At 38.8% G+C, this 23,068-nt stretch overlaps 1 protein-coding gene across 1 annotated transcript in view; it reads right to left on the reverse strand.

The window, feature by feature from the left end:
- Window positions 1-1,141: 1,141 nt before the first annotated feature.
- The window catches only part of LOC124596159 (leucine-rich repeat extensin-like protein 5), a 97,360-nt gene continuing 75,433 nt past the window's right edge, over window positions 1,142-23,068 (reverse strand). Inside the window, exon 4 of the mRNA XM_047135191.1 lies at window positions 1,142-1,495. Coding sequence (XP_046991147.1) covers window positions 1,392-1,495 — 104 coding nt within the window. The 3' untranslated portion in view covers window positions 1,142-1,391. The remainder of the gene's footprint in view (window positions 1,496-23,068) is intronic.

Below are 23,068 nucleotides of genomic sequence, written 5' to 3' on the forward strand. Positions count from 1 at the left end.
TAAATACAGAAAATGGATACGATTTTCATTTCTTTTCTTTGAAAGCTAAAACTCAACACTGCCAGCAATGATGGTCTATGAGGAAGGAACAATAGCCACAATACACTTTCAAAGTAAACTCAAAACTCAGAAACAGTCTTATACTTTGCTACTTATTACTGCTGTTCTGTGTGTTCATTTTATTTGTTATTTCCTGATTTAACTGCATAATTAAATACAATAGCAGAGTAGTTTATGTAGGTGTTTAAATGAGTTCATTTGAAATCATTCCACCACAATTAATATAGCACAGTACTGCTCGTATACACATTTAAAAATTTGGGCAAGTGACTGGCTCCATTATGTTTTTGTTATACACAAATTCTTAGAAAAAATTTGCACCTTTAAAAGTCTGCATGTAGGTCTACATTTTTTGAATTAAATAAAATGGTAAAATATTGTGCTTAGTGAGGGATTGGCATCATGTATTGCACAAAATCAGCTACCCTTTCTTGAACTAATAACTGAAACCAATGCACATTAGGATAATTCTGTGTAAAATTAACAAAATATGCAAAAGATCCTTCTCTGAGGAAAAAAGTGAATGTAATGGTACTGTGGATAATCAGGCTCTGCTATTCCTGCCATTTAAGATTTAGTCACAGGAGAAAATATTATGCTTTCTGTCATTTTGAATGTGTATTTTTGATTTCCACATGTCACCATTCATTAGTGAATGTCTTGACTGTCTTTCTAATTTGGATACTTCTCTATCTAGTTGTAGAGTGAACTACAATAATTAAAATCTGCATTCGAATTGTCTAAGTCAACATTGTTCTTGCTGACCTGTGAGTATATCACACATTGCATGCAAGAATTAATATTGTACTCCATCCTGATTCAATAAAGAAAGGTGCTGAAACAGGCTTTAATATTACGTGACAAATAGTTCCATTTGGTATTCCAAATATGAGGATTATTATTTAGTTTTTCTTTATGTGATAACCAAAATTGATAATGAATATGGTAACTTATTTGATTGTAGTATTCTTTAAAGTAATAAGGTGGGCTGTAAATTGCACACAGAAAATGTTTATTTCCAAGGGTAAGAAAAAATGTGCAAAAATTAAATTCCACATTAAACTGATGTTATTAATTATATTAACATAAAAATAATAGTGTGAGCACTTGAAGAAACATAATCAAATTTTGCTTGTACATTCATCGAAAAAGAAGTCAGCCAAGTCCTTACACTCTCTACACTACCACTGGGCACTGTCTCTATAGTTGGTGACTGCGGGAGGAGTAGGAGGAGGTGGCATCTATGATGGATCGCCCTGGCAGTATGACTGCGTAGTGTTAATCCATTGATGTCATGTACTCTTCTATGGATCAGGTCAACTCTCATTGCCTTAATCACTCTCTGACCCCGACTCAGATTCTGAAAGTTGCAACGCAGTTCTCCGGGAACGGATCGTTGCTGTACGATGCTTAGTGGCTTTGCGTAGCATTAATTCTGAAAAAAATTAACATAAACTCAGATAAGATTCAAGGTAGCTCTGGGTGGAACAGGTTGTGTATTACACAGAATGTAATGCATAATTACAGCAACAAGTAACAAATATCTACTTATTAGAATACCAAAATAAAATAAAATGAGTTCTCTCTTAATGTCTTTCAGTATGTTTCATATCTTTCTCTGCCATACTAATCCTACATAAACAACTATAAGTGTAGTAGGAAAGGGCACTGCTCAAGTACCACAGTTTCATGTATGGTCTGTTGGGTGTTTGTGTTCATTTTTATACGAGTAAAGGGGGCAATGACTCAATATTGGGAGTTTTTATAAGTTTTGGTGTTCTAAGCAATAAATATGATAGTACACATCAGTCACAGTGCACCAAAGAATCATGTCATGATTGTCGACATTTTTAAACACTGTTAAGTATCTTAAGATGATCAGGGAAAGGTCACACATAAGCTAAAATTACATAGCATCTAGTAAGTATAAAAAGTAAAATTCACTAGAAAAAATTTGTTTCCATATTGTTAACAATAACTATATGAAAAATAATCTCAAATATATTAAGATAAGATTTAGATTTGCTCTGATACACTTAGTATAAAGGGCAGTCAAAGTAGGTAAAACGTTTAAATGATTAATGGAAAATCTCATATAAGATGTGAAACAAATACTAACAAAGAGATAGAGGGGCTGGCCAGTACTTACCTCAGCTCAGTACAGCCGATAGATACACATAAAACAGAACTGAAAATTTACATTCCTAGCTTTCGGAACTTTTTTCCTTCATCAGGGAGGAGAGAGGGGAAAAAAGGGAAGAAGGGAAAGTGGATTCAGTTACTCACAACCCAGGTTATGAAGCAACAGGGAAAGGTAAACAGGGAGGGTAGCAAGGATGGAGGCATGGTTGTCAGAGGGAAGCCAAAGATATTCTACTGTAAGTACTGTGCCAGCTTCAAACCAAAGAGGATGCATACAGAAGTAAAGAGGTATATAGTATAAAGATAAACACAACTATGTAGGATGAAAAGATGCGTGAATGGCTAAAGAGGAAAGGGAAAGAGGAGAAGACTGAAGAGTGAATGGGAGTGAGGTGGTTTAACGTAGGTTCAGTCCAGGGGGATGGCGGGATGAAAGGATGTGTTGGAGTGCAAGTTCCCATCTCCGCAGTTCAGAGGGACTGGTGTTGGGTGGGAGAAGCCAAATGGCACATACGGTGTAGCAGGTTCCTAGGTCCCTAGAATTATGCTGGAGGGCATGCTCCGCTACTGGGTATTGGGCATCTCCTAGGCGGACAGTTCGTCTGTGTCCGTTCATGCGCTCAGCCAGTTTGGTTGTTGTCATGCCGATGTAAAAGGCTGTGCAGTGCAGGCATGTCAGTTGATAAATGACATGTGTGGTTTCACACGTAGCCCTGCCTTGAATTGTGTATGTTTTACCAGTAGCGGGGCTGGAGTAGGTGGTTGTGGGGGGATGCATGGGGCAGGTTTTGCAGCGGGGTCGGTTACAGGGGTAGGAACCGCTGGGTAGAGAAGGTAGTCTGGGAATATTGTAGGGTTTAACAAGGATGTTACGGAGGTTAGGGGGGCGACGAAAGGCAACTCTGGGTGGTGTGGGGAGAATTTTGTCAAGGGATGATCTCATTTCAGGGGTTGACTTGAGAAAGTCATATCCCTGGCGGAGTAATTTGTTGATGTTTTCGAGGCCAGGATAATATTGGGTGACAAGGGGGATGCTTCTGTGTGGTCTGGGGGTAGGAACATTGTTGTTGGACGGGGAGGAATGTATTGCTCGGGATATCTGTTTGTGGACAAGGTCTGCAGGATAGTTGCGGGAGAGGAAAGCACTGGTCAGGTTATTGGTGTAGTTGTTGAGGGATTCGTCACTGGAGCAGATACGTTTGCCACGAATACCTAGGCTGTAGGGAAGGGAGCGTTTGATGTGGAAAGGATGGCAGCTATCAAAGTGAAGGTACTGTTGTTTGTTTGTGGGTTTGATATGGACAGAGGTGTGGATGTGAGCTTCAACAAGATGAAGGTCAACATCCAGGAAGGTGGCTTGGGTTTTGGAGAAGGACCAGGTGAAATTCAGATTCGAAAAGGAGTTGAGGTTATGGAGGAAATTAAGGAGTGTTTCTTCACCATGAGTCCAGACCACAAAGATGTCATCTATAAACCTATACCAGGCCAGGGGAAGCAGCTGTTGGGTCTTCAGGAAAGCCTCCTCCATGCGGCCCATGAAGAGGTTGGCATAGGAGGGAGCCATCCTGGTTCCCATGGCCGTTCCCCTGATTTGTTTGTAGGTCTGGCCTTCAAAAGTGAAGTAATTATGGGTGAGGATGAAGTTGGTAAGTGTGATAAGGAACGAGGTTTTTGGAAGATCTTCGGGTGGGCGTTGGGAGAGGTAGTGCTCAAGGGCAGAGAGACCATGGGTATGTGGGATGTTTGTGTAAAGGGATGTAGCATCTATGGTCACAAGAAAGGTTTCAGGTGGGAAAGGAGTGGGAATGGATTTGAGGCGTTCTAGGAAGTGGTTTGTGTCTTTGATGTAGGATGGGAGTCTGCGGGTGATAGGTTGTAGGTGCTGATCTACCAGAGCTGAGATACGTTCGGTTGGGGATTTGAAGCCTGCTACAATGGGACGGCCAGGATGGTTCTCTTTGTGGAATTTGGGTAATAGGTAGAAGGTAGGGGTACGTGGCTCAGGTGGAGTGAGTAAGTCTATGGAAGCCGTTGTGAGGCCTTGTGAGGGACCTTGGATTTTTAGGATTTTTTGCAGCTCAGTCTGGATGGAGGGAATGGGATCCTGGGTGACAGCTTTGTAGGTTGAGGTGTCAGAGAGTTGACGCAGTCCTTCTGCCACATACTCCACACGGTCAAGTACGACAGTTGTGGAGCCTTTATCCGCCGGGAGGATGACAATAGAGCGGTCTATTTTCAGCTCCTTAATGGCACGGGATTCAGCTGGGGTGATGTTGGGGGTTGTCGGGATGTTCTTCAAGAAGGACTGGGAGGCAACACTGGATGTGAGGAATTCCTGAAATGTCTGCAAGGGATGGTTTTGGGGGAGGGGAGGAGGATCCCTTTGAGAAGGCAGTCGGAACTGTTCTAGACAGGGTTCAACACTGGGTCTAGTACTTGGAGGCTGTGTTTGTGTAGTGAAGTGATATTTCCAGTTGAGGTTCCGGGTGAATGAGAGGAGATCTTTAACCAGGGCAGTGTGGTTGAATTTAGGTGTGGGGCTAAAGGTTTAACCAGGGCAGTGTGGTTGAATTTAGGTGTGGGGCTAAAGGTTTAACCAGGGCAGTGTGGTTGAATTCTCCCATTCACTCTTCAGTCTTCTCCTCTTTCCCTTTCCTCTTTAGCCATTCACGCATCTTTTCATCCTACATAGTTGTGTTTATCTTTATACTATATACCTCTTTACTTCTGTATGCATCCTCTTTGGTTTGAAGCTGGCACAGTACTTACAGTAGAATATCTTTGGCTTCCCTCTGACAACCATGCCTCCATCCTTGCTACCCTCCCTGTTTACCTTTCCCTGTTGCTTAATAACCTGGGTTGTGAGTAACTGAATCCACTTTCCCTTCTTCCCTTTTTTCCCCTCTCTCCTCCCTGATGAAGGAAAAAAGTTCCGAAAGCTAGGAATGTAAATTTTCAGTTCTGTTTTATGTGTATCTATCGGCTGTACTGAGCTGAGGTAAGTACTGGCCAGCCCCTCTATCTCTTTGTTAGTATAGGTAAAACGTTTATTGTTTCAAAAGTAGTCACCATAACAGTTAATAATTTATCCTGCTGTGAGACAAGACAGTCAATGCTTACATGGAAACATGTTTGTGGTGGTCTTCAGAACTACAATTGTACCCAAGCATGTACCTCTTGGTCCCAAGCAAGATTCCTTATATATCCATACAGTCCCAAACTCTGTGCTGTGAAAATGTGTGGTTTTGTTAACTTTCTCACAGTCATTTTTAACTATGGTAGGAGGGCATTTAAACCATTAGAAAAAAGCTTCTCTCAAACGTATTCTATCCTTTTTATGTATAATTTAAAAAAAAAATTGTAGATACTGCTATGTGCTGTTTTGTTTTCCTCATTGTGGTTAGTTAACAGAAAAAAGCCCTATGATTAGAATACTACTACAGAATTTGCATCATCCAAAACATTGTACTCTTACCTGTTAACCATGCAAAATACTATCTCTGAAGCAACTATCCTCATAGATCAGCAGCTGGAGAGAGATCTCTCATATACCAATGATACCAACCATTTCCCCATTCATTTAAGTGACATCAACTCCCATTTACGGCTTGTTTGTAATGACGATGAACAAGGCTCAAGGTCAGAGAGAAGGTGGAAAGGGAAATGGACAGAGAGTGGGGGGGGAGGAAAGGGAGGGGGGAGAAAATGGACAGAGAGAGGGGGCAGGGGATTAGGATGTGTATATGCGTATCCAATTCACATACCTATTTAGCACCTGTGAATCATTGCCAGGCTTGCTAGTATAATACACAGGGTGAAACATCTAAAACTTGCACCACAAATATTCTGGAAATGGAAAGTGCTATTGGTGTGCAGTTCCCACAGAATGGATTGGTAGGCAGGGGGCTCATATTGTTAGTTAATCAATGGATTGTAATAACACTTACAAATTATATATTTTTTTCATTTTTTAAATGGAACAACCATTATTGACTTTATCAGTCTAAAATTAGGACAAATTAGAATGTCAGTAGTGTTCATTGCTGGATTCTAGTGCAGGTCATCTACAATATACTGCATTTTGAAAAGTTCCCTCACTGTCACTTGCACAGCACATGTGGTACACATACTAAAGAACAATGCAAGTGCATAAACTAATTCCAACAGGTAACGAAACAACTGATTATCACAGGTTGTGTTAAAATGACCACCAGCAGTGACAATACATGCTTCCAGTCAGGTATGGAATGACTGCTGCACATGTGCTAGCATTTCAGTTTAGATGTGCAAGCAAGCTGTTATGTTGTCTCGATGTTACACCACCATTTGCGTAACTGACTGAAGAGGTTAACACGTAATTGCCGGGATGCTTGCCTAATGAGATATCTTGCTGCATACAAGTGGCATTCTTCCTATGCTCTCCATACACCATAAACATGTTGGCTTTTTCTGCAATGGTAAATCCCATTGTCCAGCCATGACCTGCTGTTTGGATTGTCAAACACTAACTGACTGGCAAGTTGCAATGCACTCAAAAAACACACAAGCATACTGTAAGCAAATGTAACAACATTGCACCTACCAGTTGCACAGGTTGAATGGCACAAACAACTGTCAGTGTGGAAACTTTACAAAATGTGGTATATTGTAAATGACTCGCACTAGAATCCTGCAACGAACACTACTGATGTTATAATTTATCCTGCTTCTAGTTCGTTAGTGGTAATAGGCATTGTTCCATTAAAAAAGTGTATGTTTGTGCAAAAAGTACACTTTCTAAGAATTATTGCAATATGTTTATTGGTTAGCAATATGAGTCCCTGACTACTGATCCATTCTGTGAAAACTGCGCATCAATAGGACTTCCCATTTTCGCACTATTTGCAGTGTAATTTAAAAGATTTTTACCAATTTACTTCTAATTTTTATGTGATACTTAAATAAACATTCAGATATACCTATGCTATATATTTTTTAAGTAACAATATGGAGGGTTTCTGTTAAAACTGACTGTTAAAAAGAAAAAGCTGTGATGATGTGTGCAGTGAAAATGTACAATTTCATTTTCATCAGTTTTAACCGTGATAACAGGGCATTTAAAAAATTGTATGCACAATAGTGTGTTTTTTTCCACAGTAGGTTTTAACCAGAAAGCTGTATTTATAACTTACAGGCTTATGATTAGGATACTACTACAGTATGTGAATCTGAAGAGGTTGAAAAATCAGATTTGCAAGTGGCTGGCTGATTCTTCAGTCACTTCAGATTTACACAGCTATTGTTCCACAGCCAAATTTAAGATTTTGGAATGTGGATCAACAGAAACTTTGTAATCCTATCCGTTTGCAGATTAAAACTGTGTGAAACAGTGTCATTGAAGCTACTATCTTCACAGATCCAGCAGCTGGAGAGGTGTCTCTCACACCCCATACACCAATGATCCCAACGATTTTATCCACTCATTTTAAATGAGTTCATTTCCCAATCCACATTTTATTAGCATTAACAATAAACAAGGCTCAAGGTAGGAGAGAGTGGAAAAGGCAGACCACTGTTCGTCCACAAATTTCCAAAGCAAAACCCAATTCACGTGGTGCAGAATTCTATTGGCCATTGGTATGTTAGTATTACGTTTGATTTTAGTGAATATAGGCACAAATTGTTCACTTCAACATCTTGTGAGGAAGGTCAGCATACTGAGAAGACAACCTTTTTTCTGTAAGAGATTAATTCCACTACATGTTGTGTAACATCTCCCCATGAGCTGAAGTGGAGTGATCTCTTAAGATTTCCTCTCACAAGTGACTAGTGGTGTACTGTAACACCTATTTTTGACCTATTTTATACCTGTATCGATATTTATATGTCAATTTGTGGTATTGCTTATGTATAATGTTGTGTCTGTCATGCGAATTCTTTGACTATGTATACATGTTTCAGTTATGTGAAACTTTTGAACGATGTTGTTTAAATTATGCTTGTGGATTTAAATAGGTAATGGAATGATTGTTATGTAATGTATTGGAAATGACTTAGTCCATAGTTAGGGAATGTAGGGTTGAATTTAAAGATGTGGCGAAGCCTCACATCCGTGAAAGTACCCCGGCAGAGTAGAAAAGGTGTGGTTGGCGCGCAAGTGTCAACTTGTCCTCTGTGATGGGTAAGGAGCCTGGACTCAGCAGTGCTGTAGTTAACACCTTACTAGCAGTAGCGGATCATTGTAGCTCATATTCCTGGAGTTTTGAGACCAGAAGAGCTTGAGGGCAGTATTTACCGGCCTTGGATGCTGCATTTGGTGATACCGTTGCTGTGGCACAGTTTTTGGCCCTATAAATATAATTCTGACACCAAGAAAATATGTAACAGGGTAAGGCCAACAGTATTACTATGGCTGAATCACCATCAGTTTAATAGCTATTGCAAATTGTGCCACCGGTACCACCAGTCTTCCACTAAATTGTTTATATTTGGCAGTCTCTAAATGGATCAGGTATTTGTGAAATTTGGTTGATTTTAATAATAATCATGGTGTTACTAAAAACTCTATCTTATACCTGTGATTATCCCAAGTCACAAACCTGGACAGGAATCCTATCCTAGTGAATATAATTCAGAGTGTTCTGATAGGTCAAAAGACTGCTTATGAAGGCACATTTGTTGTTTGAAGAGGTATAGTTTGTTGTGCTTCACTTAAGTAATAATTAATGATAAGAATACTTACCTTTTCTCATACATACTGGTGTAGTTTCGTTAATGAGCATGGTTGTTCAAACACAAATGTGTTAGTAACACATTTAACTGCAAGGTTAGGTTACTGTATTGTAGTGTGAACAGATATAAGGAAAAAGTTTAGTGTATGGGTTTGTATCAAGGAAGGTTAGGTTAGCCTTAGCACTGTTTGCTGCTTTATCATTTTGTTTGACACAAGACTGCCTAATTAGGCAGGAGACTGGTTTTAATATGTAATGTTACAACTTGCTGTTGTGCTGGGAGAACATCTGGTTCCTGACCCACCTCTTTACTGTTGGTTGTACTCTGCTGGAGTGTTTCAGAAACGAATTCCAATTTGATTGTTCCATTTCCATTAGGTTATCTCACGGTCAACTTTCCAAAAATTTCTCGCAGAGGTATAACTTTAGCATTGATTGCTATGTAAGGCAACTGGTGTTACCATTAAACTTGGCACCTCGTGAAAGGACAGTCATTGTTCTTGTTCATAAAATACGATAAGTATTTAGTGAGAAACTAGTGTGGTTAGAGCAGCGAATGTCAAGTGGCATGAAGGTGCAATCAAGTACAGTAGAATGAACAACAGTAGACATTGCATCCAAAATTAAATTGTAATATACATTCAGAATGGGCAAAGGTGTAACTACAGTAACTCTACTGAGTGAATGAAAAGAAATAGTGCCTTGCACCATGGGAAATGCCGCTGGCAGAAGTAATAGTTTGTGCTAGCAGATAACAGATGGCTCTTGTGATAGGCAGCTAGCCGACACACAGTATCATGAACACGTAAATGAACAGATCAAGATGTTGAGAGTATCCAAAATCAAACAAGAGGAGCCAGAGGTTGCAAATGATGAGGAGTTTTAGACAATAGTGGTTATGTGAATAATTCATTGACATTTTTGATTCACCACAAATAAAGAGAGAACCAAAAGAAGCATACAAGGTGGAGTCAGAGCATGAAAGTTCAGTAGATCAAGAAAGTAGACAACCGTTGAGTGTGATTGACTGTTTAAGAATGTTGTCCAATCAAATGAAAACACAAGGTAGCAATCTTGAAAGCTAGCTTAAAACCCAAGGTAGCAATCTTGAAAGCCAGCTTAAAACACAGGTTAGTGATCTTAAAAGACAAAACACAAAATTAAGTCAACAGATTGAACAGGTAGATCAAAAAGTAGGTACTTCCAAGTTCTACTGCCACTGAAATGAAAAATAAAGTTAATTCCGTAAATGAAAACATGGCTAATATGCAGGGACAAATTAATTATATTAATGAAAGGTTCAATATTGAAATCATTAACATCCAGGAAAAAAAAAAAAAAAAAAAAAAAAAACAGAACATTTTATAGGGACAAAAGTGGACGAAAAAGCTTTTGGGCTGAAAACTGAAATAGTAGATGGGTGCAAGAATGAAATCTCACATTTGAGAAGAATAGTTTCAGATACAGAAAAAGTTTTAAGTAAACAAGTTGTTGAATGCAAACAGAAGTGTGATCAAAGCACTTCACAGATTCTAGGAAAAATTTCTGACCTTGAATGTAAAATATGAGACAGACTTGGTGTCATTAGTAATGGCACACCACTTAACAGATTGTTGGAAGGCAAGGAAAGGTTCAATCCCACCAAGAAACATAATATATGGCATCCATTAGATTTTGTGAAGAATAGCAAACGAAATTTTCCAGATTATTTATCTGATCATGAAAAGATAAATGTGATGATCAGCACCTTGGCAGGAGATGCCAAGCACTATGGAACTAACCTGAATAATGAGAAATGACTTTTAATGAATTTAAACAAAAATTCATAAAAGAACATTGGCCTGGAAAAAAGCGGAACTGCTTATGGTGGGAGTTTATCATGGATAAACTCCATGATAATATGGGCAGGAGTTCTTTAAAAGATTTCCACAAGTACTGGTACCAGAAGTGGACACACTTAAGAAGTCGATCAGAATCCAAAATTATCTGGGAACTATGGGAAAAGTTCCCAGCAGATTCTAAAACATACACTGGAAGCAACCACTGAAGCTTCTTAGCATTTTTAGAAAGGGTAGAAGACGAAGACCACTGGAAACAGGGATAACCACCTGAATAATACTAACAGAACAACCGTAATCATGACGAAGAAAGTGACAGTGATGGTTATCATGTCAATGTGATTCAAAGAGGTAGAGGTAGGGGCAGAGGAAAAGGGAAACTCTGCCCGTCATAGTAGAGGTTTTCCTGCATGAAATGCTCACTGGAATGATACAGAAAACTGAGTACCGCCAATGTTTAGGGTCAAACTGATGCGGACAGAATTTACCGAAACAGAAAAGCGGTTTCATAGCAAAGCACTTATAATGACAGGTACATGCTACGGTGATTCCCTGGCAGCAGGCAGCGGGCCCGATGTTAACAAACGTATAAACTATCAGAGAGCAATGACCGTTGCGAATGTTCCAGCTGTTCCAAGAGAAGCCATGTCTGAGGCTGCAGAACAGAATGTAAACGTCACAGTAGATAGAAGCGAAACTGCTATGGCAAATAATAGTTTCACGGTCAAGGAAAGAGCGGGCGGATTTGTAGATGTAAGAGAAGGCACGAGTGGCAGTACAGATAGTAGTGTAAGTGGCAAAAATGAGTTTTCGGAGGTGACAGAATGGCATGTGCAGATGGATGATCTGTACAGGGGCCTCACACAATGTGAATGCGAGGATTTTAATAAAACATGTATGACCAAAAAGTTAATTGAAGGTAGGAGAGATAATAGGGACATCGATAAGGTGGTGTGGCCTAAACATAAGAAGGAGGAAATAAAAAGTGCTGTGCAATGTTCACGTACAGCCAATAAAAGGGTCATTATGGATAGTAGGATGTTGGAGGATGAAATCCTCAGCATTAATGGTGAATAATCTTCGTTAACGATTCACAAACAGTACTAACTGCTATCGAAAAGTGAGAATTTGAAGATAATTAAAATACAGACAATTGTCTACATGTTCTTGGAGCACATAAAAATGATAAAAAGTATGAAGCAACTGTGGACGTTATTAGAGCTGATGAGGATTATAGCTCATCAGAAGAAAACTGTGAGCCTGAATTGAGGTCTGTTGAAAAGTGAGAAAATGAACTTAGTACCTGTCTTAGAAAAGCTTTCATGTTAGATCCCAAAAGTGAAATAGAATGGTCGGATTTGGACAACTGCTCAGATGACAAAAATTTCAATGTACCTGAAACCCAATGAAGATGCAACTAATTGCAATATTGTACCAACCAATGACAATGTTTCCAAACAAAATACTGGAGTCATTACTGAACAAAGAAAGAAAGATCCACCTGATGATACAATACCTCTTCAACAAAGAGTTCAAGTAATTAAAAACTTTGAACTCAAGAAACCAAAGAAGCCACCTGATATAGGTGATCTGTAAGGCAAAAAGAAGGTTATGCAGGACCTATTGCCACCATAACCATCGAGCATGGGGCGGATTTGTATCTGAATTCGAGAGTGTAATGAATACCTTGCCTCAAGAATCTATTGGTTGAAACCTGAGCAAATCCTGCTTAATAATAAGAGCATGTGCTTAACTGAGGAAAAACTAGAGTTCCCACAGTGTACAGATTTGGGATTAGCCCAGAATAAAGAACTGGTAAAAGAAAAAACAAAGCAGAAGGGAGATCTAAAAGGTGTAATAGGAACCTGAAGTTTGCCAGATTCAAGATCGGAGACTACGTTCTTCTGAAGACTCATGAACAATCAAGTGAACTTAACCATGAAATAAGGTAGACCTCGCAACGATGCTTACTATTTAATCCATCCAAAGTCCAAGAAGCCCCTTGGTGTCCGTAACATAGCAGATCTCAAACCGTATGTCCCTAGGAATGAGTAACAAACTGTATTCAGACATGATACCAGAATAAAAATATATGTTATACTGTAATGTAAATATAACTATCTTATGAAGTTACTGCACTGTATTTATTTGTAATTTATGTCTTTATATAAACCTTGGCTCATATATAAATTTCCTGATATTTCCTTGTAAGTTTCAGATTCTAAAAATTGTTGTAAATGAGTACAGGCAAAATGTTCCCAAATTGAAAAGAAATGTGGACTGCCTTAAATACCGAGTGGGCAGCATACAAGACTTGCCAAAGTGGGGCAAGGACATATATCTGAAATAGACTGTCAAAACCAAAAGTTGGCAGCCAACTGATGAATGTAATATATATACAGTGTTGAAATGTTTGCAAACATGAACTGCCAGATGCTATTGCAGGCAGCAAAATTATTTGATTATTATCTTGGTTAATGTTGTATGCGTTTTGCTATGGTTTTCAAAGATGGACTGTCTATTTCAAATAAGGGCATTGAGAAAAGAATACTATGTTCAGTTTAAATATGTATATATCTTTACGTAAATATCAAAGAATGGACTGCGTATTGTTAGAAGCACATTGAAATTTCTCACTTAATAATTTCAAAAATATGCTATAGGTTGCATTACATGTATAGTATTAAAATTTCTTTGCAACATTGTTAGGTGTCTACTTGTATATATGTACCTAATTTTATGAGTGCTTACAACATGCTACTCAATATTCTAAATGAGAGTCAATTAGCATAGCTGTACAGAATTGAAAACTGAATACTGATGCTTATGTCTTGTTTTAGTAATGATGTGTATGAAGTATATTGTGTTTTAGTAACATATTTTTTTCATACCTAACTGTGTGTGTGTGTTTTTTTTTTTTTCAATGCCGTTCAGCTGTTATTGATGTTTTACTGATGTATCCGTAACAGGGAGTGTCAATGAACCATGGAGCATCTATTTTTGACCTATTTTATATCTGTATCAATATTTCTATGTCAGTTTGTAGTATTGCTTATGTATAATATTGTATCTGTCATGGAAATACTTTGACTATGTATACACGTTTCAGTTATGTGAAACTTATGAATGACGTTTAAATTATGCTTGTGGATTTAAATAAGTAATGAAATGGTTGTTATGTTATGTACTGTACATGACTTCATCCATAGTTAGGGAACATGGGGTTGAATGTAAAAGATGTGGGGAAGCCCTGCAGCTACGGAAGTAGCCTGGGAGAGTGGAAAAGGGTGGTCAGTATGCAAGTGGCAACTCGTCCTTTGTGACAGGTAAGGAGTCTGGACTAAGCAGTGCTGTAGTTAACACCTCGCTAGTTTTGTTAATGAGCATGGTGTTTCAAACACAAATGTGTCAGAAATGCATTTATCGCCAAGTTTAGGTTACTCTATTGTAATGTGAACAGATATAAGGAAAGAGTTCAGTGTGTGTGTGTGTGTTTGTGTGTGTGTGTGTGTGTGTGTGTGTGTGTGTGTGTGTGTGTGTGTGTGTCAAGGAAGGTTAGGTTAGCCTTATCACTGTTTGTTGCTTTATCATAGACGACTGGTTTTAATATGTAATGTTACAACTTGCTGTTGTGCTGGGAGAACGTCTGTTCCTGAGTCACCTGTTTACTGTTAGTTATACTCTGCTGGAGTGTTTCAGAAGTGAATTCCAGTGTGATTGGTCTCTTTCCAGTAGGTTATCTTATGGTCATCTTCTCAAAAATTCCTCATAGGGGTATAACGTTAGCATCAATTGCCATTTAAGGCGATCAGTGTTACCATTACTGTACTTCTATTCAGGCAAGTTTCCATTTCCATTTTCACATAATAGTTCAACCACTGACCCATTTGCCTTCTTCACATTCTGCAAGATATGCTGTTAAGTGTACTTGCTGCCTGAATGCCAAGGAGACTGTGAACTATTGTTGCTCCTGCACCGTATTGTGGTGCAAACACAAAATTTCTAGAACAGTGTAATTAAAGATTCCAATGAAATAGAGATGTCAGAAAATCTAGTGAATGGGGATGGAGGTTTCAATTTAAACAAAGATGTGTGTGTCGTACTCAATTTATTAAGATCATTAAGGCCATCAAGTACAACAAAGAACAGAAATGCAGAGATAATATTTATTTCAAATAATGTTAGTACAAGCTTTGAAAAACAAAGGTGTGTCAGAGAGTTAGTGAACATCAGATGTCGAAGTCATAGCCAGCTATAAATAGTGGAGTGAGACCAACAAAAGTTAACAGTATGATCAGAGTTCACAAGTTGAGTACACATAACAGCATAAGTCAAAGCATCTGTAGATGATTGTATCATTCATCAGAATATTGAGCAAAAGTGGAAATGCAAAATTGTCTGGTCACAAAGGTCCACACTGTTAATAAACATACTGTAAAAACCAAGGGATTATCTCATTTCACTCTATGGGGAGGGGACGTTCAACAAGGTACACTAGTTGGATAGGCTCTACCAGAAGGAAGGTCAATTTCTCAGTATGCTGACCTTCCTCACAAGGTATCAAAATGAACAAGTTGTAACTACATTCACTAAAGTCAGTTCTCAAGTTAGTATGTGTTACTGAACTGGCCAGAGGATCTCCTTTTTTCATCACACAATACAGTTCACAACACAGTCCAATGAGACTGACAATGTAATTATGCATTTACTTGTTTTAGAAGCAAAAATAAAGCATGGAGGTAACATAAGATCAATTATTCAATAACAAACGACGATTTTTTATTTTTTATGTATTAAACATTCATATTTGAAGTCATGAGTGTTTAAATTTTGTATTATGATCACACTTATTGTTTCTTTACTTAATTTGCAAGATAAATTAATTGACACATGTTTTTCCCTATTACATACTAGCAAAATGGAGCTCTTTCATTACATCAATTCTAACCATTGTGTACACATACTTTTTACAAAAACTGTTATACCTCTGTTCTTGTCAACATGCAATGCATGTTATTTTTTGGTGTGAGTGAGCTGCACTTGAGGGTTGTGAGTCACTGGTTGCTGTAGCAAATTGTTGAAAATGTATAATGGCAAGAAATGTGTTTTGAACAAAATATAAAATCCTGCAATGACTTATTATTTTCGATACTTAATGTATGGAACTAGAAAACCTGGAGACCTTCATTGTAGCTATTGCAGAAAGAAATCATCTGCTGAGTCTACTGTGCTATGAATGAGAAGAATCTACTATGATTTTCAAGTAACAAGCTAATTTAACAACATTTTTACTATGATTACAGAAGATAATTAACTGCACTATTCACTCTCAGGTTTGTGCTTAACCTAGCTGAACACCTTCTAATTCCTACATAAATGCAGCTGCTGTGTGGATTGGAATAATTGAGACTAATAATAATTTTTGAACATTATTTAAATAGTTTAACAAGGGTGAGGGCTCAGAATTGAGTTCTGCAGCCAGGATTTTAATACTGTATGTACAGTCTTAGACATAAAATCGGGCCACCAAGCAGTTACTGCTGAGACTAAAAGTCCAAGTCACTGAGTTAAGGCAGCCAATAAATGCAGCTGCCCCTCAGAATTATAAGTCTGACCATATGCGCAATTTGGCAAGACTGCAGATGGCAAAAATGTCTGGAGGAAGTGCTATCTCATTCTCGAGCTCTTACACTGTTCTTTGATCTTGTGGGCTAGTGTTAACAGTGGGAATTGTAGTCACAAGTTCAAGTCCACACATTGCCCTGTTTGTTTTAATTGCATTTTAGCTGCCTGTTAAAGTTATCAGAGACAGCCTATGGTAGGATCAAGACCAGAAAAGTTTATGCTTGAGAGTATCCTCACCCTGCTGTGACTACTAGCTACTATTTACCAGCCACACACCAGAAGCCACATCATGTCAAGTGCCGTCTGACCACTTGCATGTGGCATGGCATTATGGGTGTATTTATCAACTCTCATTTTCTTGTTTGAAGTTCTAGTATTTATTTGTCAGTAATGTATCAAATTTTGCATATTTGAAATAAGTGTTGTATAATAAAGTCACAAGCGGAAACAAGTCTAGCATTTGCTACATATTGTCACTTTACCTTTAATAGAGAGGTGAAGGCCATATGACAGCTTGATTCCTTTGTATAATGTATGGGACAAGTGCTTTTGGGCAAAACACACCAGAAAAGGGTCTTTTTACTTTAAGAATGATACACATATGCACAAAATGTGTGTTAACTCTTGGTGCAAGTGAGCTGCACTCATTGGTTGAAAGTCACTAGTTGCAGTAGCAAACTGGAAAGACTGTGTCACGTTCGAAATGCATAATGGCAATAAATTTGTTTTTAACAGAATATATACTCAGAAATCTTCATCCTTTCAGGTTTTGTTCCTTTGAATTAGAGCATGCAGTATGAAATGTGGCAGAAAGGAGATAGACAAAGTAAATCCATCAAGACCTCTTTTAACCACAGGTTATGTTATCCTATATCACATGCTGTAAGGGAACAACTTTCGCCTTTGTATACATAGGTACATATAACAGTAAAACACTTGAACTCTTGAGAACTTATATTTAACTATTTTGTGTTTAAACTGTTAAAATATTTGTGAAAGTATGCTATTACAAAATGTTTCATCATTGTCAGAACACAAACAAACTTTTGAATCTCCATTTCACACCTTTCTAAGTACAGATCATTATAGAAGTGCTGAAAACATGTTGGTAACCTTTAATTTCCTGTAATATCATAGTAACTCATATTGTTATACCAATCATTGTTATTCCAATTAACTTACATAATTGTACATCGCATGGAGAGCTGCATCAAACCAGTCTCAGGACTGAAGACCACAACAACAACAATTGTACATCATGATGTTAATGCACTCATGAAAGTATTTTCTTGTGAAAATGTTGATGTTCATTTCCCCCACTAAACTGATAAAATTAACAAAAGTTTAATTGTAATTTTACAAACAGTACATAATAATAGTAGGAAATATGTTAATTGTCGGTGTATATTTTTACCCCAGCAGCTATGCTGCCTGGAGCTGGGTGTTTTCACTATCCATTGAAGCAACGTAAGTCTCAGTATTGTACATAAACAGAAAATAGTTCAAGAAAAGTTTATGAATATTTTCTTTCTGAAAAACATTGTTTCAAGCCCGATTTCAAAAGAAGATAGAGGTAATGTAGCAGTGTGGGGAATCTAAGAACATCAACATTTCTGCATTGAAAAGATTGAGTTATACCTACACACACAATATGAGACCCAGTCACAAAGTGTACTGATAGCAGTTACATTTTAAGTACTTCTAAGCCTGACTTCTGAGCCTTACGTATTGAATGCAAATGCTCCATGATGGTTACATGATCACAGTTCAACATTTGTCAGTTGTTGAGGCATACTGCATGTTGAAAATATTCTTGCTGGAACAATCTTTTTTGATGAAATGCTGACATTGGCTGTAATTAAATGTCCAATTGAACCTGATGTCAGCATTTATTTCATTTCATCATATATATATATATATATATATATATATATATATATATATATATATATATATACCATTTTTCCCACGTGGAATGTTTCCTTCCATTATATATATATATATATATATATATATATATATATATATATATATATATATATATATATAAAACAAAGATGACGTGACTTACCAAATGAAAGTGCTGGCAGGTCGACAGACACACAAACAAACACAAACATACACACAAAATTCAAGCTTTCGCAACAAACTGTTGCCTCATCAGGAAAGAGGGAAGGAGAGGGAAAGACGAAAGGATGTGGGTTTTAAGGGAGAGGGTAAGGAGTCATTCCAATCCCGGGAGCGGAAAGACTTACCTTAGGGGGGAAAAAAGGGCGGGTATACACTCGCACACACACACATATCCATCCACACATATACAGACACAAGCAGACGTATTTAAAGACGTATTTGGTCTTTAAATACGTCTGCTTGTGTCTGTATATGTGTGGATGGATATGTGTGTGTGTGCGAGTGTATACCCATCCTTTTTTCCCCCCTAAGGTAAGTCTTTCCGCTCCCGGGATTGGAATGACTCCTTACCCTCTCCCTTAAAACCCACATCCTTTCGTCTTTCCCTCTCCTTCCCTCTTTCCTGATGAGGCAACAGTTTGTTGCGAAAGCTTGAATTTTGTGTGTATGTTTGTGTTTGTTTGTGTGTCTGTCGACCTGCCAGCACTTTCATTTGGTAAGTCACATCATCTTTGTTTTTAGATATATTTTTCCTACGTGGAATGTTTCCCTTTATTATAACTATATATATATATATATATATATATATATATATATATATATATATATATAATACAGGGAAACATTCCACGTGGGAAAATTATATATAAAAACAAAGATGAGGTGACTTACCGAACGAAAGCGCTGGCAGGTCGATAGACACACAAACAAACACAAACATACACACAAAATTCAAGCTTTCGCAACAAACTGTTGCCTCATCAGGAAAGAGGGAAGGAGAGGGAAAGACGAAAGGAAGTGGGTTTTAAGGGAGAGGGTAAGGAGTCATTCCAATCCCGGGAGCGGAAAGACTTACCTTAGGGGGAAAAAAGGACAGGTATACACTCGCACACACACACATATCCATCCACACATGCAGACACAAGCAGACATATTTATTTATATATATATATATGGCTGTTGGAGCAAGAATGCTGTCTGTTCTTTTGGAGACATCTGAAAGGATACACACACATTCATAAACTCTGCCCAAACAGGCCATGAAGGCCCAAAAGTATGGACCAGCTGCTATGTCATCCTCAGCCCAGAGTTGTCACTGGATGCAGATGTGGAGGGACATGTGGTCAGCACACTGTTCTCCTGGCTGTATATTAGTTTACGAGACTGGAGCCGCTATATGTCATTCATGTAGCTCCTCAGTTTGCCTCACAAGGGCTGAGTGCACTTCACTAGCTAACATGCTTGACAGACTGGATGGTCACCCATCCAAATACTACCCAGACCAACTGCACTTAACTTTGGTGATCTGATGGGAACCAGTGTTACCACTGCGGCAAGGCTCTAATTCAAAGCAACAAAACCTGAAGAAGTGAATATTACTGAATATTTGCTTGAACGTCATCAATGCACTCACTGAGCAATTCTGTGCAGTATTGTTACTGGTGACTAGGATGATGCATTTATGTTACCTTCTTAATGGCTGCACCCTAACAATAGACATATACTTGATCAAAAAGCCTCGTGAACATAATATTTTTCTTTTGGGTACTCAAAAAGGGTGTTGTGCACTACAAACTAGCCCCAGGGCTGTGTCCACTGCAGCTGGTATTTGTTGCCAACAACTGAGACATCTTTCGGTCACAGCATAAGAAAAATAACTGACAGAACTGCAAGTGTTGTTACAGTACAATAATGCACTCTGCCGATTTCACAAATAAACTATTGAGGAATTTTTAGGGGTAGGCATCCCCCATTCACTTAGTCTTTTCTTGTATCTTTCACATTCTTGTATCTTTCACTTTCTTTATCAAAAAACCATCCTTCCCAGATGAAAATGCAATTCAGATGTGGTTTTATAACATTGGTAACTCAGAAACAGCAATTTCCTTCTGGCATAGAATTGGTAAACTAACTGAGCGTTGTCAGACCACTCTAGATAATGTGAAAGAATATACAGGGTATCCAAGGAAGAGTAGTTAGTGTTCAGGGATATGAAATGAAGGGTCATTTGAAGCTAAAATGTCTAGTAAACATGGTCTCTAAAATGCATACGGTACCTTAAGAGCTATGTGTGCTTCTTCATCTTTGATACTGTGCATCTATGCAAGCTCTTTGCTTTCAATATTTTTGAAGGAGGTAGTATGGGCCAAAACAAGAACAAATTGTCTAGTAAATTAGGGCTCCAAAATATATGTTAAGAGCTGTGAGCAGTAGAAGAGATGTGTTCCATGGAAGTAAAGATGAGCAAGTGGTTCATAGTTCTTAAGGTATGTACTTAAGAACCCATGTTTACTAGACAATTTGTTCTTCTTTCAGTCCATATTATCACTTCCAAGCAAAGAACATGCAGTAGAAACGACTTGCTTCACAGTATCAAAGTTGAAGAAGAGCTTATAACTCTTAAGGTACTGTATGTGTTTTAGAGTCTATGTTTATTAGGCCTTTTCACTTTGAATGACCATTGCCCATTCCTCTTGGGACACCCTGTATTCTTGATGACTAATTTCCGTCTGATGTGTACTGTTGTATTCAACAAACTAGTGGAAAATGCTACTAAAATATGCACTGTATTAATACTAATAAAACACACCTTACAATGATAACTTTATGATGAAAGTGTATTGTAATAAAACGTAAAGTTTCTGAAACATGAATTAGTAAAATATTACTCACTTTGGACTTCAAAAAGGCCTATGTTAACTTGCTGTCTTTATGTCACACCTTAACTGAAAATCACTCTTATTATTAAATGGGAAAGTCATGAAAATTCAAGTAAATTTAGCAGGAACATTCTCTGCAAACCCTGAAGTAACTCATCAGTCTCAGAGCTGCCAAACTTATTCTGCGTTGTTGCCAAGATAGAGCAGGAAGAATACCAGCCGGTAAGTGCTTGAACAGATTGTTAAGTGACTACAGCTTGCATCTAAAAACGCAACTGCTGAAGGCCAGAATACCCTAAATGTATGTAAAGAGTCTTACTTGCATGTCTAAAACTATGTTTAGGGACTAGAGCATAACTACGAATACTAATCAGATGCATCATTGAAAAAAAAAAAATCATGCATTAACGACTGAAAAATCCAGGATGGAGTGCAACAGTATTATGAAACGGCTAGCTGCTACTCACCATACAGCGGAGATGCTGGGTTGCAGATAGGCACAATGGAAAGGCTGTCACAAAATGAGCTTTTGGCCGACAAGTCATTTGTCAAAAATAGATAACACACACACACACACACACACACACACACACACACACACACACACACACACAGTCTCGGGCAGCTGAAGCCAGGCTTTGAGCAGCACATGATGGGAGAAGCAACCGAGTGAGGGTAAGGATGACACTGGGGTGGTGAAGGTAGGGGGGATATGAGAGTAGGGGGTGGGGGATGGTAAAGTGCAGCTAATGGGAGCATGCAGGACTGAGGTGGGGAGAGGGTAGGGCAGCTATGTGCAGACAGAGGTTTGACGGAGAGGGCAGGGGGGGGGGGGGGGGGAGAGGAGGAGTGTGGTGGAAAAAGAGAGAAGTAAAAAGACTGAGTGTGCTGGTGGAATAGAGGGCTGTGTAGTGCTGGAATGGGAACAGGGAAGGGGCTGGGTGGGTAAGGACAATGACTAATGTTGATTGAGACCAGCAGGGTTATGGGGACATAGGATATAGCAGGGAGGGTTCCCACCTGCGAAATTCAGAAAAGCTGGTGTTGGTGGGAAGGATCCAGATGGTATAGCTGCAAAGCAGTCACTGAAATTAAGAATGGCATGTTGGGCAGCATGCTCAGCAACAGGGTGGTCCAGTTGTTTCTTGGCCACAGTTTGTCGGCGGCCATTCATGTGGACAGACAGTCTGTCGGCTGTCATGCCCACACAGAATGCAGCACAGTGGTTGCAGCTGAACTTGTAGTTAAGGTGACTGGTTTCACAGGTAGCCCTGCCTTTGATAGGTGATGTTTGTGACAGGACTGGAGTAGATGGTGGTGGGAGGATGAATAGGACAGGTTCTGCATCTAGGTCTATTACAGGGATATGAGGCATGGGGTTGGGAGTAGGGGTTGTGTATGGATGGAAAAGGATATTGTGTAGTTTAGCTGGGTGCCAAATACCACTGCGGCAGGGGTGGGAAGGGTAATGGGTTGCACATTCTCCATTTCAGGATTCAACAAGAGGTAGTTGAAACCCTGGCAGAGAATGTAATTCAGTTGCTCCAGTCCTGGATGTTCTTGAGTATGACTCAGTACCATGCAGGACTGGAGCAAATGAATTACATTCTCCGTCAAGGTTTCAACTACCTCTTGTCCTGCCCTGAAATGAGGAATGTGCTACCCACTATCCTTCCCACTCCTCCCACAGTAGTTTCTGCCGCCCACTAAACCTACACAACATCCTTGTCCATCCATACACAACCCCTACTCCCAACCCCATGCCTCATGGCTCATATCCCTGTAATAGACCTAGATGCAGAATCTGTCCTATTCATCCTCCCACCACCATCTACTCCAGTCCTGTCACAAATGTCACCTATCCCATCAAAAGCAGGGCTACCTGTGAAACCAGTCTTGTGAA

This window comes from Schistocerca americana, chromosome 2 (genome assembly GCF_021461395.2).
Source record: "Schistocerca americana isolate TAMUIC-IGC-003095 chromosome 2, iqSchAmer2.1, whole genome shotgun sequence".
Taxonomy (NCBI): Eukaryota; Metazoa; Arthropoda; class Insecta; order Orthoptera; family Acrididae; genus Schistocerca; species Schistocerca americana.